This window comes from Ahaetulla prasina, chromosome 1 (genome assembly GCF_028640845.1).
Source record: "Ahaetulla prasina isolate Xishuangbanna chromosome 1, ASM2864084v1, whole genome shotgun sequence".
Lineage (NCBI taxonomy): Eukaryota > Metazoa > Chordata > Lepidosauria > Squamata > Colubridae > Ahaetulla > Ahaetulla prasina.
This window is the reverse complement of record NC_080539.1, coordinates 29,365,364-29,391,173: the sequence shown is the minus strand read 5'-3', so window position 1 is coordinate 29,391,173 and position 25,810 is coordinate 29,365,364. Positions and strand designations below refer to the sequence as shown.

Sequence of the window (25,810 nt, the reverse complement as noted above, 5' to 3'; positions counted from 1 at the left end):
AAAATTATATAGTCACATTTACTAATGAACTATTTTAAAGCAACTATAATTTGAAAGAAAATATTCTGTGCTCAAAATCATTTGGAATTGAAAATCAAACAGCCAATAAATACCTTTACACAACTTTATGTGCACTTATATTAGAAGAGTATGTGCAATTGTATCCACTATAACTCAAAAAGGATATTGTAGAATTAGGGTAATAAAATGTGATGGAGTAGTTAAGATAGTCATGAAGAAAATATATGGCGGCTAAGAGTTGACAGCAATTTAATGGCAAATACTTGTAATAAAAAATGGAGACTCAAGTTCAAGTCTACAGTCAACTGTGGAAACTGACTGGGTGACTTAGGCCAAGGGTGTCAAACTCGATTTCACTGAGGGCTGCATAAGGGTTGTGTTTGACCTTTTATGGGGCCAGGGTGGGCGTGGTCAGGTGGGTTTGGTGCCTGTGGTGGGCCTAGTGCTGTGCTAGGGAAACAGAGCTCCAGAACCTGTTTTTGCTGGCAGAAGCACTGTTTCCAGGGTGGCCCCGTGGGCCAGATCTAAGTTCCTCATGGGCCAGATCCAGCCCCCAGGCCTTGAGTTTGACACCCCTACTTTAGGCTGTACACCTATAGCAATTGAACCAGTTTTGATGGCTTTAGATAGGGATTACACAAATTCATATTGCCTGTTAACCAAAATGATAACCACCAAATGGGGATAATGTATCTTTCAGTACCAGCACCTGGAGAATTAGAAGCTTAATTAGGAAAGTTCTGATATGCTATTTAGATCACACCTCAGATAAATACATACATCAAGGTTTGTGTAGTTTTCGGCCAATTCCAGCGAAACTGTGATTTAGTTAGTCAACTATGATTCAGTGTACTATGACTATGTTCAGGCTATGTACGAACCAAGCGGTTAAGTCGGGTGTAAGTTTTCTGCTCCATTACCAATCTTCAAAACTATTATCAAGGGCTGTTTCTTCCCGATTCAGAAACTCTACACGATCAGAGGGAGCTTTTCTAACCATGTATGTGATTAGCGGCATTTCAATGGTTAATCTAAGAGGAGCTAAGCCGCAGTCAGTTCTCTCTTTGCTTTACGCAGCGATCAGAAAGCAGACTTTCTCGCACTGGCTCCCTAGACCGCTTGGAAATATAGAACAGCTCTAAGCGGGCTGGTTGCGGGTCACTCAAGCATCGCGCACTCAACGCGAGCGGGAATATCTCGTTCCATTTTATGCAGCCATAAAGGCCCCGCCCTGTCGCCTTGTCCCACCGGAGCTCGGCGGACGGCTGGAGTTGAATGAGAAGAACCGCGGGACCCGCCTTGCAGCACTCTGTCCAATCGAAGCGCGTCTTTGATGCGCAGGTCGGATTCTTATTGGCTGGACTAAATCCTGCCTCCGCCGTCCCTGGAGCGCCTCCCGTCGCAGCGCGGCTTGTCGGCTATTTAGTTGGCTTCAGGTTGTGAGCTGTGGCGGAGGTTGGCCTGCGCCCTGGTGAGTTCTATTTTCGGGGCTGGCGGGTTGTCGTGGCCGGGGACGGCGTGTCCCGTCGCCGGGGTGATAGCCATGTACGCGCCGAGGCCTCGTCGCGCCGGGTTGGTGGCGCGTGAGGGGCCTGCGGCTCCCCCGTTTGCCCCGCGCGCTGGGGGGACGGGCCTGTGTAACTCTGGCGGAAGCGCGTCGTCCTGGTGCTGCGTCACGAACGGCCTCCGCCCCGCCTGCCCTCCTGTTGAGAGAAGTCTCTCTTCTCTTTCAACGTGTAGGTCGCCTCCTCCGTCGCGGCGATGTCTGAGGGCGAAACCAAGCAAGTATCCGGCAATATCGGTTCCGACCAGAAACCCGAGGCTGCGTCTGCGGGATCCGGCATGACCTCCCTGTCGCCGCCGCTAGCGACGGCAACCCAAGAGGAGGAGGAAGAGGAGGAAGAAGAGGACGAGTCCGAAGACGAGTCCGAAATCTTGGAGGAATCACCTTGCGGGCGTTGGCAGAAGAGGCGGGAAGAGGTAGGTGACGAAGCCGGTGCGTTGCGTTCCCACCGTCTCTGGCTGGCTCGAAGCTGGCGCCTTTCGGAGGCCTGCACAAAAGGGAGCAATCCCGAGGAGGCTGGGGCTCTAGAAAAAGTTCCTCTCCCGAGAGCTCTGGGTGTCTCCTCCTGGGATCCAGGCTTCAGAGGTTTGTAGGTGAACAGCTGTCAAAGACTCTGAGAGGGCCAGTCGGGTCGTATAGTGTGGAAGTTGAGATTTGACTAGTCATAAGCAGTTTTTAGGACTTAAGACAGTTGCCCCTTTTTCCATAGATTTGGAAGAGTCAGGAGAAGTAGTAGTTATGTTTGGGGTGAAGTGCCTCTCTCTTTATAATCAAGCTATTCCAGACAGCATTTCAATCTGATATTTTCTTATTTAGGAATCTGAGGTTTTTGCCTTTATGTAAACGGTTGTATGTCTAGCTAGCTGGGAATTGTCTGTTTTGATTGCTAGGATTTCTTTTTCCAACCTTACCGATCGATAATGGGACTTGAATTAAGGAATTTGACTGAAAATTATGTGCTTTCCTTGTGTGTCCAATCACACTTGGCCAATAAAGAATTCTATTCTATTCTTTACAGCTGTTATAAAGAAACTCTTTTTTGCTTAAAGACAAAAACAGTTTTTGAAGACATCCTGAGAAATTTATTGAGGTTTTGTTACTTATTTTGCTGTTTCTGTTTCATTGTTCTCCCCAGATGATTTTCAAAGTGACTACCAATACAAAATAAACACTTGAAATTTCAGAATCAAAGTCATAGAAACTGATTTTAATGCCATGATTGTAGATTGTAGTCCTGGAAGTCTCCCTTTTTTTACTGTTGCCAAAACGTGTCCATGAAATCACCAGAAGTTGAGTTTGACTTGAGGGGGATTTTAATGGAAGACATAACTAAAAAGAAAAACCTTCACTCCACTCCTGAAAGGAATATGATCTGGCCACAGCGCTAAGAATGTGTAGTCTATAGCATGGGAATAACATATGCCTGGCAATTGTTGAATGGTCTTTAAGTAATATATGGCTCTGGATATGATCCCATCTTCAGTTTCCTGATGTGGATTCAGTCCTTTAGAATCAATGGTTTTATTCTGTTTCCTTGACTGAAACTTGCTTGGGGTGTGTTCTGAGGAAGTGTCCTCTTCCTTGATATTTTAAATGTAGGACAATATCTCTTGCTATTAAGGAAGCTATTTATGAGTTAGAAGATATTTTGGATAATTTTAGGTGTTTGAATTTGGCAGATTAACAAGATCATAGCTTTATATTGAAGATTTTAGAACAGCCTTTTGAATAGAGGCTGTTTCCCTTTTTGTGAAAACATTGTGTTGTCCTGAATGTTCTGAAGTCTAGAGTGTTGGGGAAATGGCTTATTTGACTGGGGAAAAAACTAGCAATCATTGCTGATTTTGAGGAGAAATTGACTTAGCTGGGCTAGCATAAATAAGTACAATATTATCCTGTTCTGTGTATTAAAGTCTTGATTTAGTCATCCTGATGGTTTATTTTCAATAAGCTGTCATGAAGATTGAATGCTACTAGCCCCTATTTAAAAATTTTTACTGTGAGGCTGTCTTGGCTAATTCTGGATTCTCTTCTGCTTTTTAATTCAACCCTAAATCCAGTGTAGGATGCATTTGAAGGACTTTCTTTTAAATATGTAAGTACATAAACCTTTAGATATACAAGATAGTTTTCCTTTGCTGAATAAGAAAGACAAGATTCATGCCCTTCTTCTGTGAATATCACTGTTACTAAAAGAAAAGAAAACACAATCTGTGCTATGGAGTTTTCTGTCAGAAAATGTACTGATGGGTGATTACTGATGAACTAAGCCTGGGCTGGATAGCCTTTTGTTGATCAGGGATTTAGCATTCTGAAGAAGCTGAAGACTCGCAAGTGGGTAGGAGCACAATACAACTAGTTTAGGAAGGAGTTTTTCATTTTATAAACAAATACATATTTGTACAGTACAGCACTTTTTTTGAAACAGAAAATTATGCCTTGAATTTGCAGCAGTCACCCTAGAGGAACCCGAAGGCCAGAAAAAGAAGGCTGTATAGATCTATTGCTTCTGGTTTAGGCTATTAACAGCTACTAACCATAATGGATGCATATATCTTTATTATGAATAATATATTTAACAATATCAGTTGAGAACATGAAGAGGGACAGCTTTTATATTTTCCTACTTGTGAACTATACATAGACATTGATATACCATAGCAGCTTTATTAAGATTTTCAATTTCTTTTCATGTTAAAAAGTTAAGGCTAATATGCTATTTGGTAACATTGGAAGGGGAATCATGTTAGCTTCCTTTACAGATTCTCTTTGTAGCCTTTAACAATCTTTATCTCCTCCCCTCTTGTGGTCCATAACTGAGTGTAGTGCTTTGTCCTGTGTTGAGCTTTGGTTGCTCTGTCTTTTGCCTTGTTTTCTTCCTTCTTTCTTAAAATAGATTTGCTAAAGCCTGCTAACCATGCCACCATCACTTTAGCTGGATGATTTTGTATTGCTGGTTTTCTGTACACATTTTTGACTCAGCACTTTAACATCCTCTGCTGTTTGCAGCTGTTCTCTAGGTCATGCCATTGTTTGATGTTCTCACTTTTCCCCATCCCCCTGTCTTTCAGGAGCAGTGTATATTTTTAAATATCTCTGAGATCATAATGAGGTTGACTCTTGGCTTGGTAATGATGTGTGACTCGCTGGTTTGACCCACAAGATGATTTGGCTACACATCAAGAAAAGGGAGGGGCAACAAAGAAACATGTGATTCCTTAACATGGGTGGTTGTGTAATTTTTGTTATACCGCCTTACCTAAGACTTCAAGAATCACTGGACTAGAATAGTTATGCCAGGAAATGTTTTTTTAATGACTTCTTTTAGTTCTGGGAGCTGTACGGACTGTGTTGGTGATATCATTGGAGGGGTCAGAGCAAACGTTTTGTGCTCCTGCCCCTAAATACAACACATGCATTCTTACTTGAAATTTAATACATATATTTTAGTACTCTTTTAAAAATGAAAATCATTTCTCTATACTGTAATTTTGGTTTTATCCACTGAATTTTGGCAGCTTCAACTTGTGGGGTTAAGACTACAGGCTGCCTTTTCTTGGATTTAACTATTATAAAGAAAATAGGAATTTGAAGAAACAGTGGGTACTGGAAGCTTGAACTTAATAATATGTGCTACTCTGAACTTTAGAATTAAAGCCAAGGGAATGCTAAAAATAAGAGTGGCTCAGAAACATAATAATGCTAAGAAGACTTCTGTCATAGGCACAATTCTTCTTCAGCAGCTCTGTGATGGCAGAATTTATTTTCCTTCCATATTCAGAAATCTCAAGCATGGGTGGTATAAGAGACTCCTAGAGTTGGTAAGAAATGTAAGAGGTCTTTATATCGAGGTGAAATGCAGGTGATTTAGGATCAAAACTAGAAATATTGTTAAGGTACAACTATCGTTTACTGAACAAATTACAGTTGACTGGATGTGTACAATATATACAGCTTGGTTTAATCAAAATTAGTTCACAGAGCATCTTGATCTTGAGTTACAATCTCTCTTTATTTTAAGGTGTTATATGAGCTCAATAATTGAATTCAAATATGGAGATAGTTACCAGTTTAACTATCAAACTGGTATTCAAAGGGGGACTGGATAAATTCATGACTGATCGGGCCATGATGGGCAGCGGAAATCAATAATTTATGGATCTCTGGTGACCACGATGACACATGGAAGATTGTGATATGGAATGTAAGAGGAGAAGTTGGTAAAGATTGCGAAAAAAATCTTTGATACTTTAAAAAAGAGAAGGGGTAGTTTAGTCACCTGCCTAATACAGGAATCCCTGACAGATAACCTGACAGATATAGCACGTGTCTAGCGAAGGTGAATCTGAAGATACTCTGTTCAATTACTGAACGGCTCTTCATTTTGCGACATTTTCTTGATCATCAGTTAAAATGTGTTTTCTTGTAATTTAAACCCATTTAAAAAAATCCAGTCTATAGCTGTGTTCAGCCTGATGCAGATAGCAAACTAGAAATATACAGGTAGACTTCGCTTAACAATTGCCTTGTCTAGCAACTCTTTGAAGTTATGACGGTGTTAAAATAATTTTATGACCAGTCCTTGCATTTATAACCATCGTAGCATCCCTAGGGTCACACGGTTGACATATGGGAGCTTCACAATCAGTTTCTGACAGTGGCAGCAGTAAAATTGCAGGTTACAGCATGGGTGTCAAACCTGCAGCATCACACCTTTCACGGCATTTTTTCCCTTCGCGGAGCTGGGGTGGGCGTGGCCTGCACTTGATGCATCTGGCCTGCAGGCTGCCAGTTTGACACCCCTGGATTACAGTCATGTGATGTTTTGCTTAATGACCAGCAGTGACACTCTTTAACAGCTATGAATGGGAGGTGAGATAAGTCTGTTCTCATGGGATATTTCACTTAGCGACTATGTAGCTTAGTAATGGAATTCTCAGTTCGAATTGTGAAAACTGAGGACTATCTGTAAAAACAAAATTTCTGGCAAATACTTTAATCTTAATGTGAGATAATATTTAAAACTGTGAGAATAAATTTGTAGCCAGAATTACAGCGAGTTAAAGTCTCTTTTAAATTTTCTTCCCATATCTCTCCTATGCAGGCCTTTATGTCTTTTCTCACATAAACCAAAACTCCTTACCTCCCATTTTCTTCCCACAGTTTCTTATAAGCGGTTCTCCCTACTTTGTTATATGGAAGTGAGAATTTGATATATTAAAACAAATGTAACAGTAAGTTGAATGTAGTAGAATTGGGTGTTAAAGAAGCTATATAGTGAAACAAGAAATAGGACCAAGAATAAATGGGTATTGAATGAATGTGATGAGTGACCACTATGAAAAGACACTGAGATAAGAATGCCTGAGGATCAGATTGCACAAAATATGGAAAATGAGTTAATGGATTAAGAGGATGAGGAACTTCAGTAGATGATATGTTGGACAGTGTTGATGGGATCCTGAAAACGAGAGAAGTGGGTAGGCGAAATAACACAGACACGATGATGTGGAGTATAGACATGGTAGAAGCAAGGATGGTTTGCATAGATTTAAAATTATGGAAAAATACAATAAATTGTGTTAGTTTAAATTAATTCTAGCTATGCTATCTTTTGTGTTTTCCCACCTTTTTAAAAATTTCTTTGGCATACTATATATTCCATTTTGATCCTGAAAGAAAATAGTGTGATTTATATATCTGTAGTGGGTAACCATCCATCCATCTTTAGTGTTTCTAGATCCCCCATCTTCCTCAAAGAGGAAGACAAATTTTAGTTGTGGAGGAGCAACGGAGGAGTACATTTATCATGTCCTGCTTTTTATCTTATCAAATTCATCTGTTTATTTGTTTTGTGAGATTCGTCTGGATAGCCTTTGGTCAGATCCAGCAGGATTCATCTTACATTTTTAGGTCAAATAGCAATAATTTGCAGTTACAGCAACTTTTCTAATCTGCCTGAAATTTGGCTTTTTTTTTCTTGTCTATTTCCATCTAGGTTAATCAACGCAATGTTCCTGGAATTGATAGTGCCTATTTGGCAATGGATACAGAAGAAGGTGTGGAGGTGGTTTGGAATGAAGTCCAGTTCTCTGAACGCAAGAATTTTAAGCTTCAAGAGGTTGGTGAAACTGGAATGAAGATTTGTGAAAAGGCAGACAAGATATCTGTTGTATGAGGGCTCAAAATTTTGGTGTGACTATGAATAAGTTTCTTGAAATCAAGCAGACAAGGAGAATGAAGAGTTGTAGGATTATTTTCTATTGTTGGCTAGTCTGCTTGCTTGACTTAAATTTAACTAATGCCTCCATCTTGCAGCCTGGGAGTAAATGTGGATGAACAGCTGTGTGTGAAGTAGATGAGCTTCATCATGAGTTTCAGGCTGTGTTGAAACTCTGCTAATGGCATTTTTCTTTTCTTGAGTTGTTTACACTACTTTGCATTGCTGCTGCTGCAGGAAAAGGTCAAAGCTGTCTTTGACAACCTGATCCAGTTGGAGCATCTGAACATTGTGAAATTCCATAAATACTGGGCAGATGTGAAAGAAAATAAAGCCAGGGTAAGTAGAATTGTGTGTGATTGCCATTTATCTTACTGTGGAAAAATATGAAGCACCAGCAGTTGATAACTTCCACTATTATTAGGTTATCTTCATTACGGAATACATGTCCTCTGGTAGCCTGAAGCAATTTTTGAAGAAAACGAAGAAGAACCACAAGACCATGAATGAAAAGGTAACTTCTTCCCAACCTCATACTCTCTTCCCAACGCCCTAAAATTGTCTTCGTGCTCTTCTTTTCTTTTCTTTTTTGTCTGTCTAGCCCTTGGCCAAGATACTGTTGCTTCCCTTTCTGCCAAAGACTATGAGTGAAAAAAATGGCTATCTAGCTCATAACTATTTAGTAAGTCTGATTCTTGCCTGAGAGTCCTGAGCTAATTCATCTAATTCTGGAGCAAAGTAAAAGAAAACCAGCTGTGATTTGCAAATCAAGAGTGCCCAGAAGTAAGGAGTATAGAAATGGCACTGTAGAGATGCCAAATGATGACTTAGTTTTACAGGAGATGCTGAAAGCTTTTTGGTGATATTTCATTTGTATTGCAGGCTTGGAAGCGCTGGTGCACCCAAATCCTTTCTGCCCTCAGGTATGTACCTTTACATATTTGAAAGGGGTGATAGTCTGGGGCACAATGTTAGTGTACAAATGATTACACTTTTTCAGAGGCTCAGTGGAATATCTGTATATTTTTTAATTTATTGTATAAGAAAGGGTTTTGGAGAAAGTAAAGGGAAGACTCTTGCTTCTTTTATTGCTTACTTTGGTTTTCAGAACCTCTGGGGTACTATATGATATGGTTTCAGCAGCATAGTAAAGTTTTCCTTAGAAAGCTCAAAAAACAACAACAACAACCTTGGATTCCAAACAGAAACTGTCAACAAAACTTTACATTCTTTGGATACCAGAAATAATAGAAATGAGGAAGACATTATTTTTCTGTTACTAAAAATATATATTTTCCTTGTACCTGCAAACTGATTTTTCAAACTATGCATTTGTATATCTGGTAGCTGTGATTCATCTCTATTGTGTTGCTGTTCCAGTTACCTTCACTCCTGCGATCCTCCCATCATTCATGGAAACTTGACTTGTGATACCATCTTCATTCAGCACAATGGACTTATTAAGATTGGATCAGGTGAGGCTGTTGTCGAATTAGTTTGTGATTTAATGTATGCTACAATTCCATTCTTGGCTTGCTTTGTTCCCTGACATTGGTTCAAGCTTTATATTAGACCAAGGAAACCTCTAGAGCTTGGAGCATATATTGTTATGTCTGTATAGCAGGACTCTGTTGCAGCTGGTGCCTCTACCTTACATCTGTTGTTGTTGACCTCTGGAAACTTCCTGGACCTTTTGCCATTTGCAGGCTGCTCTATCTTCTCTTTGTAGAGCCTCTGTTTACTCCTTTGCAGGCAGAAAATTCTGCTGTCAATTCATTTTTATGTCTGTCATTCAAATATTTGGAAGCTTGGGGACTCTGCTTGTTCTTGGCTGCTTCCAAGCCAATCTTACACTTGAACACATTGAGTCATCAGAATTGTAGGGGAAGGCAGGATGGGCAGAGCTCTTTGTTTCGCTTCTTCTTGGGCTGTCAGTTTCTTGTGGCCAGTCTTAGTTAGTGAGCTGTTAGTAAATAAGCAAAGTATCGCTGTTGGCTGCTCTATTTTTCACAAATATATGCTTAGCATTTCATCTCATTTTTTTTGTGTGCTGCTTATGTCCTATTCAATGAATTATGCCGGTTTAATTCATGAACATTCTCAAGATTACTTTTGAAGCTTATGGGACAGTGTTAATCATGATTTAACCATGGTCATGTTAATGCCACAATTAAATTGATATAAACATAGTTTCTGAATAGTCAGTTGTGGAAAAAACCAAAAGTCATACAAACATAATAGTTGGATCAAATCAAAGTTCTCAGACACCCATAATTCTGTTTCCCCAATAACCAACTTAGATGCCAGAGGGAAGTCCATAAGCTGGATAATATGAGCACTTTACTTCTCATACTATTTTATTTATTTATTACATTTGTATATCCTGCCACACTCCCATTGAACTTTCAGAAATTAGTGATTAATATACATCATGTTTTTTATGTAAATATGCTGCCCCAGTATCCAAAATAATACAATGGTGTCATATTTAGTAAGTGTAAAAAGCTTTATTCCTCATACATTTATCTGATAACCTTTAATGCCATAAGAATAGGTGGTTGTCACTATCTCATAGCATCTTTTCAAACTTCAATTTCCAAGTATTTGGAGGGGGGCATAATGACTATATTGGAATCAAATTCCTCAAAGTATTAATAACAATATTTTATGATGTGAGTGTCTTTGGGTTTAATGCAGAATGGATCAAGTAAATAAAACTATCTTGAGAAACCCTAAAAGCTTGCAAAATCCAAGTAAAATGGAAATATAAATACTATATATATATATGTATGTATGTATGTATGTATGTTTTCTGAGGTTTTCGCGGGTGTTTGTATGTAGGTCTTTGGTTATTCGGGTTTTCTCCCGCTAATATTGCAACTGCAGTCTGGCTTCAGTGACACCAGACCCACATTCACGAGGTCCACACAGGATGTCACCACCACACATCCACCCAGAAAGCAGACCCAAACCCACACTGATGATGAAGCACGACCAAGGACCAGAAGCCAGACTGCAGTTGCAACATTAGCCATTTCAAACTCCTCCAATCCATACATGCAGCAAACTGACACCCACTATGAAGATGTAGCACGACCACGACCACGAAGCCAAACAACAGCAATGCAGCTCACCAGCTCAAATCCCCCTGCAACTCAGACTAATCTGAGCACAACCAAGCCCCCACCCAAACAGGACACACCCCCAGCCAATCAGAGCACAAAAAGCCCCACAGCCAATCAGAGCACAGCCAAGCTCCCACCCAATCAGTTCAAACCCCCACTAGCAGTTAAAAGGAAGAAACAGCTGCGATCACACTTTTCTCCTAGAAGCACGAAGCTGTAAACACCTAGCCTGAAGATGACGAATGGGATTTCGTCGAAACGTTGCCAAGACACTTCCAATTTTACGCGGGAGAAAACCCGAATAATCAAAGACCTACACACACACACAAACACACATATGTATGTATATATATATGTATGTGTGTGTGTGTGTGTATATTTGTTTTCTGAGGTTTTCACGGGTGTTTGTATGTAGGTCTTTGGTTGTTCGGGTTTTCTCCCGTGTAAAATTAGAAGTGTCTTGGCGACGTTTCGACGAAGTCTCATTTGTCATCTTCAGGCTTCAGCTTCGTGCTTCTGGGAGCAAATTTGCTCCCAGAAGCACGAAGCTGAAGCCTGAAGATGACGAATGAGACTTCGTCGAAACGTCGCCAAGACACTTCTAATTTTACACGGGAGAAAACCTGAACAACCAAAGACCTATATATATATATATATACACACACACATGCATACTACACACACACTCTCCATGAATCAAGCATCAGTGGTAAAATGAACATGGTTCTTGAAATGAGCTATTATATTAACTGATCTTAGTGTCAGTCTTAATTACATCAGATATATCTTCTTGAAAGAAGTGGAAATTGGAACAACTCAAGTCTCCAAATAACAAAAATGTAGTTCCAAGAGATATGTAATGGAACAGTTCTTCAAAAAAATAAAGATTTCTAATTCTGAAGTTAATCATCTTACTCTGGATAAAATTAATTGAGAGAAAGACCCTGTAATTGTTTCCTTGCCTTTTGAGATAGAGGAAGAATGTTTACTGGACTAAAAAGTTACTGCTTCTGCAGTTAGGTTCACAAACATCTATCACTGCATTTGAAGGACATTTTTGTAGTAATTATCTTCTACATAATTACTACATGCATTACTACATAATTAAACCCAAGAAGTTAACGTAAAATGAACCTAGCTCAACACTGTTTGAATAGAGGGTCATATTACTGGCCATCTCTTACAGAAGAACAAAACTAGAACACTAGCCACTCTGTTTAGCCTGTATTGTGTCTTGATGGAGAGTTCTGTAGGTCTGAGGAAAGGGTGCATGGATTAGAATCTGCATGTTCTGAACAGGTAATTCACATGAGTTGAGAATAAACAGACTGAGCAGAGTTTGCTTTGCAGTAACTAATGGCAACTTAATTAAATTGACATGGAGCTATCTTAAGTAGCTTTGTGATCTCTGTGCTTCCAGGACTGCTTTTCCCTGGGAATAAGGAATAATTCTGTGTGTTTGTACCAGAACTCTTGTGTGAAGTTAGAATTCTTGAAATAGCTATTTGAAATAAGCACTTGCTTTTTCGTTTCTTTCCTCAGCATCCTAGTAACAATTATTAAAAATACTATAATGATGAAAAATTGATCACGGCTGGTAATGATATATGCCATTGAAATCTCATTAAACATTTTGAAAGGAAATTTAATGCACTCACCTTTTGTCTATTTGATGGAATGTTGAGAAGGAAAGCAAACAGAAACATGTCAAATTCAGAAACGAGGAAGACTTCCTGCAAGAACTCCATTAAAGAACAGGGAGGAGAAGGAAGCTAGGTGCTGACTGGCAGGAAAGGTAATCCATCCTGCATAGAACCATCTCAGGAATTATCTAAAGGATTTCACTTAGCTTCCCTAGCTGTTTTATAGAAGCATAAGAGTGCAGTAGTGGGTGAATGAGGATCTAATTCTATCTTTGTCCTAATTTATTAAGAAATACTGTTCCATTCTTTCTCTCCCCTTAAAACAAAGTTTCTTTGTTTCTTTGAATATTAGAATTCTTCCCATTCTTCCAATCTTCATTCTGCTTTTTCTCCCTCTTCCCCATTCTATTATCATAGTTCAGGCAAATGCATCCCAGTAGGTTTCCAAACTCAGCAACACCAGAGGCTACCCTTGAGGTGTCCAGAGACAGTGGTACAGAGGTGACGTTGGAGAAATTGAATAATTAACTCAGTGGACAAGCTCTCAGTGAGGTGTAGTCCAAAAGGGAGGGAGAAGGAAAACGGTTGGAATGTAACTTAGAAAATCTCTGATAGGGATTTACCAAGTAGAGAGTAGCAATTCATTGAATATATCCTTTCCTTGGGAATAGTGGGAAAAATACTAAAATATTTAAAAATCCACACTTATTTTTGAAAATTGAAGGGCTTGGAGATAGATGAACAGCATTTTTTTTCTAACCAATCACCCAGAGGTGTTGTATTCTATGCGAATGAAATGCAAGAAAGGCTTTCTGTTTTCAGGCAGATCCTCCATCTGATCTCCATTTTCTCTTTTCCTCCTCCAAGGAAAGACACTTGGCCAGTGATCTAGAATGTGCCAAATTTTGCAACTTTCAATTTCCAAACATTAGGGGTGCTCAAAAGTTGTGACATGCCTTGGGGATTGTAAAGATATTTTGGCTATTTTAATATAATTTAGATGTGCTTGGTAAGTAACTACACAAATATCAAAACTTTTAACATTTTGTTTGTTTCATTGGCCACCCAACAGCAAGTCAAGAGAAAGAGTGGGTAGTGGTAGAGGGCGGAAAGATGGCTCTGGACTAAGAATTGGATTCTGAGAAGTAGAAGATAATTTGCAGTTGATGGATAGCCAAACGTAGGTGATATATTTGGCTCCTGTCTCACTTCACATGGAGAGTGTGTACCCAAAACAGCTGAGCACTGACCTCCTTTGTGGATTTTCATAGAGGGTCAGGATAAAAAACCCTTCACTCTGTCCTGATGAGACAAACACAGTCTGTCCCATTGCTACAGGAGGTACTGTGGCTTAGCTGAAAGGCTGGCTCTTCCATCAATTCTTGAGTTTTATTTCCTGCTGATGGGCTGCCTCTCTCTCTTTTTCTTTCTCTTTTGCCAACAGTCTTTCATAGGATTTTTGCTAATGGTGAGCAAATCTCTCTGCTCTGTGATGTGACTGTGACTTTCTAAAAATAATAATAATAATAATATATATATACACATAAATGGCATCATATATATATATATATATATGTATTATATACAAAAGCTCCTTTTCCCCTTCAGTGTCCCTTGCTTATGACTCTAGTATAGTTGCGCCTGCCCTTGGCTCTTGGTTGGAGAGGAGTCTTGCCCTTCTCTCTCATTTCTGGTCTGTGTTTTCTCTGCTGTCCTGCTGCATGCTTCCTCCTGCATGTGAACTGCTCTTGTCTGAGGAGCGGCTGCTATCTCCTTCCCTTGCGGCCATGATTGGGATTTTGCTTGCTGCTTGCTTGTGGCCTGAGCTGTGGCCAACTGTTTATAGGGATCATGGATGAGGCTTATAAGAGTGCTAAAATGTTATCCAGTTTAGTGACATATGTTGAATTCCTCTTGGGGTTTCTAGTTGAATCAGAAAATTAGGCTCTGCTTTGAATGCTCTTATTTTGGAACTATTCAATTCCCTTTAGCTATAGAAGGATCCCTTGGGGATTTGCTCGCCTTCCCTATCCCAGTACTAGGTATAACGGGTAAGCAGGCCTTTCTGTTTATGGCAGAGTAGAGTGATTGAAACTGAACAATAAGACAGGTTGCCAGGAAAGAGCATATAGAGAAGATGGGCTTCCGGTGAAACTTCAGCCAAGTCTTGCAAAAAGAAGAACTGATTAAAAGAAAGAAAAAGCTTGGATGGAAGAGAGATGCTGATGATGAGACTGTGGCTTTGAACTGAGAAAAACCCTTGGGATAATTGTATGTCCAGCAATAATGAGGACTGAAAACAAACCTTGTACCAAGTTCATGTGGTCCTTGGTCTAGAAGTTCAGAAGACTGCAAAAAAACAGATGCCATACACACTGCTGAAAGGAGAGTGATGGCTGCCAAATGGAGGCAGCATGTGAAAAGCATTATTCTTTTGCTTAAGCTGTGCATATGATAGGACAAAGATGGAATTACTTCCAATTCATTATCTGGATTTACACATCATGCTAAGTGATAATATAGTTTATTTTAAACTTCCTGAATCCAGTTGTCTCTTAACCCTTAATCAATAACAAAATGAGATATGGTGAACCTAGACTACATTTATTAAAATAAGTAGCATACTTACAATAATTTATTATATTTTTAATTTTATTAAATAAATGTATATGGCCACCCAACTCACACGCAGTGACTTTGAACAGCTTACAACATTAAAACTCCACATTTATTAGTCTCTAAGCAGTGTTAAGAGATGGAGTTACTATGAGTTCATCCAGAAGTACAGAGTGTATGCATTAGTTTTAGTCTGTTGAGAACGTAGTTACTTTGTACATATTTAACTGTTGGCATACTGAAAAACACCAGTAGTCTTATTAATTTAAAACTGTATGTAAACCTTAGCATTAATGAACAGAAAGATAGCTATGAAAGAACCTAATAATTCTATAGAAATAAATTGAAACATGTATAACAAATTAAAGAACCATAATAGTATTAATGAAGATTAGGACATGAAAGTTTATGCCAAAATAACTGTAATGCCCTACAGTACTATACTTGTTTAACAAGTAGAATCCACTGGAGTTGGGCAACTAATAAATTTAAATTATTAGCAAGCAAGTAATATAATAAATAGCAATAATTATAATAATACGGGGAAAATGAGTTATTTTCATTGTTATTTATATCCATCTCTATTTTGGTAAACAAACATAGTTCATACACAAAGAATGCATATTTCTAACAGTGATCACTGGTAGGAGCTACATTTACAGTTTCTTATTCTGTAAATTTTTATTTTTATTTTTTGTTTAATGAGGACCTCAAATGGGTTGCCTGGTAAAAAGCTTTTTCAACCTGTTTTCAAGCACTTGCCAGATTTTTGGTTGATACAGAAAGTATATGGATGTAAGGAAAGTAACGTATTGCAGGAAAATTTCAGACAGGAGCAAATATCTGGAAATACTTTATTAGAGAGTAGGCTTTGACATGAAGCTAAAGCTAATATATTTTTAATTTGTTTGACTGCAGTAGTGTTGCTATTAGATCAATTTTATTCTGGGCTGTGGTTTAAGGCAGGGGTCTCCAACCTTGGTCCCTTTAAGACTTGTGGACTTCAATTCCCAGAGTTCCTCAATCAACTTTGCTGGCTGAGGGACTCTGGGAGTTGAAGTCCACAAGTCTTAAAGGGACCAAAGTTGGAGACCCCTGGTTTAAGGTATACAGGCTCAGTCTGGTCCTGCCAGCATTTTTTTCTGTTTGGGAGAAATAGTTGTGTGGGGTCCTTGGTGCTCTCTGAACTTGGCATATCAACAGGCACATACAGATTAACAACATCTACATGCCATTCAAAAGAAACAATCAAAAAGCGAAAAAGGAAACCAAAACCCCCAAAACATCTCCTCACCAACAGTCAACACCCAGATAATTCCAAGATTACACCAATAATGAAGAAACTATCAACTTGGACAAAAACACTAACAGTAAACAATAGCTTAATCAAAGAACCACCAAGACCACTTCTACCAACATTGATAGGGCAAGCCACTAGTATATAAAATGGGACCATACTCCACTCCCTTGTAGTACTGATGATGTTACCTAGTTTGGTAATTAAATGTCTTCAAGAAAAGCACAAGCTCAGAGCACCAAGTACTCCACAGTTCAACTCTGAGCTACAAATATTCTCTTCCATTGGAAGTCATTGTCCTTTCTCATTTGTCTTAAGCACCGTCTGCTGCTTGACTTACATGCTGGGTTTCTGTCATGTCAATAGGGTCTAACATCTATTGAGAACTGGTGTTTTCAGTCTATTCCTCTTACTTATCAAAAGGCGAGGCATGAACTAAAATCTCTTAACACTGCTTAAATAGAATGAATTAGCTTGCACCATCCTTGAGCCTAAGGCTGGATTTGTACAATACATTACATTATACATTAACCCATTTCCTGGATCTTTGTAATATAAATAACGGTAAACTAAATACATGGACTAACTTTGCAGAATATCTAAGCCACACATAAAAAACCAAAAAAAGTCAAGCTTTGTACATTGTGTAAAGGCATCCACTAGGTCTTTAACTAAAATATTGGAAGAACATAGCAGACGAAACAGTTCTCTATGGATAATGGTTTAGGTTTTTTCTTTCTTTTTTTTATGTCAGCTGAAGTTATATCCTGTGGGTCTTTATTGGTTTCCAGATTTTCTCAGGATGATTTTTGTATCTTGGCTAGAATGAGGCTTGTTGTGCAAGGAGCTTCTTAAGAATTGGTGGTAGTCATTCACTGACCGCTTTGTTTATCTTTATTTACTGGTCAATTTAGGGACTGTTTTAATAAGCAAATTAAATATATTTTAAAAGAAATTATAAATGTTCAGGTGCTGCCAGAAGCATTGCTTTGTTTGCGGTATCAACTGAGAAAGTTGTGAAAAAAATAGGGGGTAAGTGTTGTTGAACAATTGGGCATGTTATTGGGAAGTTGCTTTCTTTGCATAAGATTGCAAGGTGATGGGTAAAGTACCAGCATTTTGGGATTTACTTTGAGCTTTGCTTGCATCTGTGCCTGCCTGGAAAAATAGTGGCTTGGTGCAACTATCCTAAATTTAAAAAATGTTAGGGAGAATGGGCTCTTTTACTTTCATCAACGGACAAAAGCTGCTTACCTATTCTAATAGCGTGTGTGTGTATGTGTGTACACATACGGAATCTAGTTTCTTCTCATGTCCGTTTCTTTAGAAAGATCAGATGATTGCTTTGCCTGGCTTTGAGTTGACGCAGAAAAGGCCAGGGGTTTCTGGAAGAGAATGTAGGCATCCCTCCTTTTTGCTTCTGAGTTTGCTTATGATGTGGTGCTGCCTGAAAGCTGGGAAGGCCGGACAAGAGCAGTGCTTCTTTGTTTGGGGTTCCTTGCAGAGATGAACTAGATGGAAGCTGCCTAAAGTCCCATACAGCAGAAAGAAAAGAGAGGCATGGGCGCTGATCTCCTACAATTCTCTTCTCTTATAGTTGCCCCAGATACCATCAACAATCATGTGAAGACATGTCGTGAGGAGCAGAAGAACCTGCATTTCTTTGCTCCAGAGTATGGCGGTACGAATACGAGGGTATTGGGACCTGCAGTTCTGTTTTAACTGCAGAAAAAGTGTTCAGTCTGTTCTCTCTGCCTTAGAGATAAGTTCTGATTATTATTCTTTGTTCTAGAAGTTGCACATGTGACTACAGCAGTGGACATCTACTCCTTTGGAATGTGTGCGTTAGAGGTAAGTGGAGGGCAATTAGTGTATGAAGGTGTCAGCCCCGCCTGTACATATTAAGACTATCTGGCAAATTGGACTGTGCTTTATCTTCCTTATGCAGGTAGTTCTTGGTTAACAACCATTTATTCAGTGATCATTTGAATTTACAGTGGTGCTGAATGGAAAGTCTTAGGCCCAGACCTAGATGTTGTGGCCATTGCAGCATCCCCTGGAATAGTGTGATTTTAATTTGGTGTTTGGCAATTGGCAATTTTGACAGCTGCAGCATCCTGTGATTATGCGATTGCCATTTGCAACCTTCGCTGCCAGCTTCCCACGGGCAAAGTGGTGGTCATGTGATGTTGCACTTAACACCTGTGTGGGGGTTTTTCTTAATGACTACAGCTAGAGCTGCTGTTGTAAATCAGCACAGTCACATGACATTGCCCATTACAACCCTGCTGCTTGTTCCCAATCATTGTGTCAGGGTTCCAAGTAACACCCCCAACAGACTCAAGGAATTCACGTTGTTGTTAATCTGAACTACCTGTACTTCAGTGAATCATTTACCTGAGCTGCTTCCAAACTGTCCTACTGTCCCTATTTATTTGTATCCTTATCCTGTATTCATAATTATATTTATACTTATATCTGTTATCTTGTACGCATTTGACAAATAAAATAAAGTAAAATAAATAAAATATTATCTTTTCTTGGGACTTATAGAATGTTTTAGCCCTCTTTGTGTAAGCAGTTATTCTCGGTATTTGTGTCAAGGTCATCTTCCCCACTCAACAAAGAAGATGTGGGGATAGTTTTTGTTATCAAGGTTTGGAGAACAGGCCTAAAGAGGGTTCCATTATTTTTTTTTCTTGTTCTCTTCCAATTAAGACTGTTTCTAAATTCCTTATATGATATGAATCCTGATAAGCTCCTGTCTGAAGGAATATATGACTAATAAAATTAAATGGTTGAAATGAAAGCAATTTCTTTGTTGACAGTAAAAATCCAGTGGAAAGATAAAAATAGGGGCGTTGCTTTGGTTCATATATAGGATGATGAGAAAAAAATTCTGTGGTGGCTGATGAAATTTTCTGATAAAGGATGCACCTCTCTGGCGATCTAAAGGTATCGCCCATTGATATCTGTTTCTATGCTGATAGATGGCAGTGCTGGAGATCCAGGGAAATGGTGAATCTTCCTATGTGCCACAAGAAGCTATTAACAATGCCATCCAATTGCTAGAGGATCCATTACAACGAGTAAGATTGTCCTCAAATCTTTTCCTTGCTTTCCTCTTCCATTTTTTTCCCAGCTCTCTGGACTAGCACAAAATTTGGTCTCCTTTTTCTTTTCTAGGAATTTATTCAGAAGTGCCTGGAGCCACAACCTAGCAAACGGCCCACAGCTCGTGAGCTTCTCTTCCATCAGGCTTTGTTTGAAGTACCCTCTCTGAAACTTTTGGCAGCCCATTGCATTGTGGGCCATCAGCGTGAGTATAGCTAACAGAATTCTGCAGACTACCGCTAAGAGCAAAACCCTTCACTAGTGTGTAAAAATAATATTTTGTATGAAACGAATGTGTAGCTCAGTAACTAATACTTCATAATATATCCAGAAATACCCCAAAATGAAGTTACAAAGCAGAAAAGCTCAAATCTACTAAAAGGAGGCAGCCAAAATGAACAGAAAAATCCGTAATAGCTGCCTTTGTATTTAAGCAAGATTGATCCGCCTGACAAATGAGTTTTGGATGCTGTCACATGTCTTCTCCTAGTGCCTCACAGTGTAATATTCAGACATTAGCAACCTACTTTCTCAAGATTGAGTTTCCATTATTATAATAGATAAATGAGGGAGATATATGGTTCTGAAATATGAAAAACATAGAGATAAATGTAGATGGACTTCAGTCCAGCTCTCTTCATTTAGATAGTAGTAAAAAGTCCCAACAAAGAAATATTAAATACATTGTCTAAAACAATATGCTTGAGGGGAGGGGAGAGACATTGTAGTTTATCTCTAGAGTATCAGTTTGCATGGAGAGGGTCCCAGGTTAATTCCAGATAATAATTTCAGTTAAAAGGATTAAATTAGCTAAGGTAATGTCTATTACCTCAGCGAGATCGGCTCTTCCTAAGAATATAAAATACCCTGATAATGTGTGTGTGTGTGCTTTCGGCTTCGTGCTTGTGCGAGCAGAGCTGCCCTCTCTCTATAAATACTGGTGGGGAGTTGTGAAGTGCTGGCTTTGTTGCTGTAAGCAGATTGGTTGGGTGTGTTGTTACATCTTGATTGGTTGATGGAGTTGATGTTTGCAGATTGGTCAGCTGTTTTGTAGCATCCTGTGTGGGTGTGGTCCTAGCTGTGTGCCCATTAGTCTTAATGACCTGGGTAATGGGCTGTGCTGCAACATCCTGAGCCCTAGTGCTGTGACATCCTGAGTACTGGGCTGCAACATCCTGCGTGGATGTGGTCCTAGCTTTGTGCCCATTATACAACCACCATCCAGAAGCAGACCACGGCGGCATCACCAGCTGCTGAACCCCCCTCCGATCCCCACGCAAAGCAAGCTGACACATGCCATGAACACATGACAGGACCTCGGACTTGAAGACAGACCAGGGCCTGGGATGCTGCATCACTGTCATCTTCTCAGAATGTTGCAGCCCAGTACTCTGGATGTCACAGCACTAGAGCTCAGGATGTTGCAGCACAGCCCATTACACAGGTTGTTAAGACTAATGGGCACACAGCTAGGGCCATTACCCAGGTCATTAAGACTAATGGGCACACAGCTAGGACCACACCCACACATGATGCTACGAAACAGCTGACCAATCTGCAAACATCATCAACCAGTCAAGATGTAACAACACAGCCAACCAATCTGCTTACAGCAACAAAGCCAGCACTCCCCACCTCCCCACCAGTATTTATAGAGAGACGGCAGCTCTGACCAAGCTTTGCTCGCACAAGCACGAAGCTGAAAGCACCAGCCTGAAGATGACGAGTGGGACCTGCCTTTGTTATTTTTACAAATAAACTCAAGGTGGTTTATATCCACTACATATCCACCACAACTTCCTTCTTCTATTTCCCTCATAACAACAACCCTATGAAGTGGGTTGAACTGAGAGAGAGAGAGAGAGAGAGAGAGAGAGACCCAAAGTCATTCAGCTGACTTTCATTTTTTTCTAAACTAAAATAGTTCGTTTTTGTAGAAGGTTATATTGCTATCAGTATTAATGCCGTTTTTTTGGTACAAAATTAAAATCTTTATAACCACTTGGGTTCCCTCAGTATATGTGTGAAGTTAAAATTGTACCTACATTTAGAATTATGCATCAGTTTGAATTTAACATGTTCATTCCTCATGTGGACATCTTTTTAGAACATAATTTTAAAGTCTGCTTAAATTTTCATGATACTGAATAGTTAGATCACTACATACAAATCATTTCCATTCCATCGTTCCATTTATATTTTATTTATTTTTAAATTTTCTATGGCACATGTGTAGCATTTTGGGTACCCATGCTTTCCCCCCCCTCTTTCTTCACGAGCATGGTCAGTCCTTTGCTGTATTTCTTAAATCTGCTTTTTTAATCTCCTTTTTTTTAAAACTCCTCAGGGAAAAAATGGAAAGCATGTTTAGGAAACCCACTAGTTATAACAGTGGGTTAGTGAAGGAAAAATAGTGTAATGTGTACCTTTTATTTTGTGATAGACATGATACCTGAGAATGCACTTGAAGAAATGACCAAGAACTTGGACATGAGTGCTGTACTGGCTGAAATCAACCATGCTGACCGTGATGGTGTCCGTATGATGTGAGTTTGAATAGTTGGGAACTGATGGTGGGGGGAGAGAGCTTTGAGGTGGAGTGTCAAGTTTTGGAATTTGAGTTTTTCTGATTCCATGCAATGAACTGAGGTCAGACTATTAGATGGAATGGGAAGCAATTGACAGTTGGCTCATTAAAGGGTGGATGTACTTTGTGCTGTAAAAGCTAACTGGGTGCTCTGCCTTGTCCTAGATTCTCACAGTCCCCAGCGCTGGAACTAGACAAATTTTTGGAAGATGTGAGGTATGCTCCTTTCTCCTGTAATGACTCTCAGTGGGATTCTGTTACTGAAGCTAGCTAATGTCCGTTTGTGGTTCCACAGAAATGGAATTTATCCACTTACTGCCTTTGGCCTACCCCGACCTCAGCAGCCACAGCAGGAGGTGGTGAAATCTCCCATTGCCCCACCATCAGTAAAGACTCCAACACCAGAGCCAGCAGAAGTGGAGACTCGCAAAGTGAGTAGCTGGTCCCTAATCCGCGTCTCCTTGGCCGATAATAGCAAAGCCTCATCTTATCACACTCCTTTGTCATTTCCAGGTGCTGTTGATGCAGTGCAACATTGAATCAGTGGAGGAGGGTGTGAAGCACCATGTATGTATATGCCTCAAGCTGGGTGACTTATACCAGTCTAGGGCTTCCATTTGCCTACAATGGCCTATTCCCTTATGGGGCAGAATTCTACCTGGTGTTAAAGATGAAAATGCAATTTCCTTTTTTCTTCTATGCCCCACCTTTCATTCAGTTAACACTGCTGCTGAAACTGGAAGACAAATTGAATCGGCACTTGAGCTGTGACCTACTGCCCAGTAAGTCCGTGTTCTTCTCTTCTTTTCTTTTTCATCTTAAAGAACATACCAATTCTCTCATTTTCCTTCCTTAGGTGACAATATTCAGGAACTGGCAGCTGAATTGGTTCAGTTAGGATTCATCAGTGAGGTAAGTTTCAATCCTGTTCATCAAAAGACTTATTTTCTTCTCTTTCTGGGGAATGTACTGTAGCCAGTAATAATATAGGGATAGGTTTTCTTACAGTGGTTTTTCCCCCCATTCTTTTGTAGGCTGATCAAAGCCGGCTTAGCTGTTTACTTGAAGAGGCATTCAACAAGTTCTTCTACTCGCGGAATGGGGCACTGGCAGCTGTCACTGTGTCATCATAATGGCCATCTTGCTGCTAGCAGGGGTACCTGCTCTGCATCTGTGTAGGGTACTACTCTAAGCCGCTGCCACCACCGTTGCCAGCTTGGATGTGCCTCCCGCATGTGTTATAGCCAGGTCCTGCAGACAATCGCTGCCAGTCTTAAAGGCAGGGGGGCAAGGTGGGGGGGGAGGGCTGTGTGCCTTGTCAGTATTATTTTCCCTGTGGCCAACGGCCTTCCTTCCCTCTCCCTCTTTTTGGGCTCACATGCATGGAATTTTCTTTTGCTTGAATTGTACAGTTTTTTTGTTTTTTTTTTGCACAGCACAGATGTCTGTCTTGTTATTTAAAAGGGTGGGGGGGGATGGAGAAGTTAAGTTCTACCCCATCCCATGCTGGCCCTCCACATTACACATGCACTCTAGCCCCACAGTCATTGCCTTATCCCCTCCAGATGGATTCCCCACAGTTGCTTCATGCACCAGCCTTGCTTCCAGTATCCTTGGCTGCATCTATGTGTGGTATGAGGGTTCCCTCTGGTCAATAGAGGAAGTAGATAGGAAGTTCCAGTTCAGATAGCAGGTGGCAATGTTAAACCGTCTTTTCCTTTAGGATATTATCTAATGCCTGCAGGCTTGGGGCCAGTTTATCAGAGAAATTCAACCCTTCCTGTGCTGGAGCTGTTCCAAGTGTCATTTCTGTTCCTATTTTTAATAAATTGTTTTGTAAATAATTAACTGCAACCTGTTTGTGATTGGAATCTGGGAATCGGAATCACAAGAGTTAAAAGGAGCCACTTAGTGCATTCTCCTGCTGATTGGGAAAGGGCAGAAGTGGTTGGCGTTGGGCTGTTTGTACTCCTGAAATCTCTTGATCTCTGCTTTCATATTTTTAAAGGTATTATCTCATCCACTGACTGCATCTAGATTGAATCTGAATCTCATTTTGGCTTCTGCTTATTCACCAAAGAATTTTGTTCACAGCTTTTGTTTTAAAAAGACAAGAAAAATGCTGCTTTGGTCTCTGGGAACTGTGTTCTATAGCAAATATTAGTTTCTGGGTTGTGTGAGTTCTCTAAGTTAGTTTGGGGTTGTTCTTTTTTTTTGCAGACATTTTATGTCTAGGTAACATCTGGAAAAGATCCTAGTGCTAAGATTTTATGTATCTGAAGACCTTCCAGTGTTAACAATTCTGTGTTGAACAGGAAAAAACCTTTCATAGCGTTGACGATTGCTTTTATGAATGAAGGCAAATATGTGTCCCAGGATAATTGCAAAATCCAATCTGGGTCCATCACTAGGACCAGAGGTTTAGTCTTCCAAGCTTTCAGATTCATGTTAGAGCCCATCCTCAGGGAACTTCTCTCTACCGGAATACATGCTTTGAGCTATTCTATGTTTCCTATTTATGTGGTTCTTTCCTATTGGTTGATTGGTATGTTGATGGCTGGCGATTGGTTGTTGTTTCCTTGTGCTGCCAAGTCCTCAGCTCCTAAGTACTTACTTACTTTTATCTTAATGCAGTTCCTGATGCAGATAAAGGGTACTTATAATTCTATCTATCTAATGGTGAATAGGCAGACTGTAAGTTGCAGGCTTTTGCCCCCTTTTAATGTACAGCATCACATGGGTTGCATCAGTCAGCTGAATTTGACTTGGGGAACAGGTGTCAGCTCCTTACCTGTATCATTCTGTTTAATTGGAATCTCAAAGGTAAGAACACAAGTTTCTAGTGTAAGAGGCTTAGGAGTATTGCATCAGCACTTGATATGCAAAGCAGTTTGAATTTAAGTGACTTCAAGATTGAAAGAACAAGTTTTGGTCTTTTTGGAAGTGTTCTAAGGTTGGAGCACATAGTCAAATTCGAATGAAAAAATGAAATTTGAATGTAAACATTTGCACTAAATTCAGACTTATTTTACATAGCATGATAATCACTGCCTTCCAAATGAAATGGGTGAAGTATTTAAACATGGGGAAAAAGTAATTGTTGCATTCTGCACCTTGAAACCACAGAAAAGCCTTAACACTCATTAGCACATCTGTATTTTCCAACCACCTACAACCAGTAGGAAGCACTTTGTTGCCATGTTAAGAATAGATCAATGACAGTACTGTCTCTTAGTAATTGGAAATTTTCTGAAGGATTAACTGGCCTCACCAGGAGGCATAAAACGTCTGTTGTGGGGACTAAACAAATTTACAGATAAGGCTTCCAATGCCTGACTTGCAATAATTGATCAAGAAAATGTGTAGCTTCAGCTAACCAGCTCACAGTTCTCTTATAGCTTGGAGGTTGAATATAGCTTGGAGATCTGTATATATGAATATATGAATATAGCTTGGAGATCTGAATAGTGAGGAGCAGGTTTGGACTCAACCCAAGCAACACTGTGGGTATGGATTCCAAGTTTTTATTTCCAGTAGCTTTCCAGCTTTAGATCTGGATGGTATTGCACTTCCCCAGAGGGAAAAAGTATGAAGCTCTTTCTAAATTTACGTCTCTTAAGAAG

At 39.8% G+C, this 25,810-nt stretch overlaps 1 protein-coding gene across 2 annotated transcripts; it reads left to right on the top strand.

Moving 5' to 3' along the window:
* Nucleotides 1-1,339: 1,339 nt before the first annotated feature.
* Nucleotides 1,340-24,031, top strand: NRBP1 (nuclear receptor binding protein 1). Of its 2 annotated transcripts, XM_058164629.1 has the most exons (19): nt 1,340-1,492; nt 1,762-2,001; nt 7,584-7,706; nt 8,043-8,144; nt 8,230-8,319; nt 8,688-8,728; nt 9,186-9,280; nt 17,456-17,518; nt 18,084-18,167; nt 18,279-18,337; nt 19,477-19,575; nt 19,673-19,805; nt 22,044-22,146; nt 22,353-22,403; nt 22,483-22,618; nt 22,701-22,754; nt 22,906-22,969; nt 23,044-23,099; nt 23,222-24,031. In XM_058164629.1, the coding sequence occupies exons 2-19, from the start codon at nt 1,783-1,785 to the stop codon at nt 23,318-23,320; spliced, it is 1,671 nt and encodes a 556-aa protein (XP_058020612.1). In that variant the 5' UTR covers nt 1,340-1,492; nt 1,762-1,782; the 3' UTR covers nt 23,321-24,031. The 2 variants fall into 2 exon arrangements, with proteins under 2 accessions (XP_058020612.1, XP_058020613.1); XM_058164630.1 differs by lacking the exon at nt 17,456-17,518.
* Nucleotides 24,032-25,810: the final 1,779 nt, after the last annotated feature.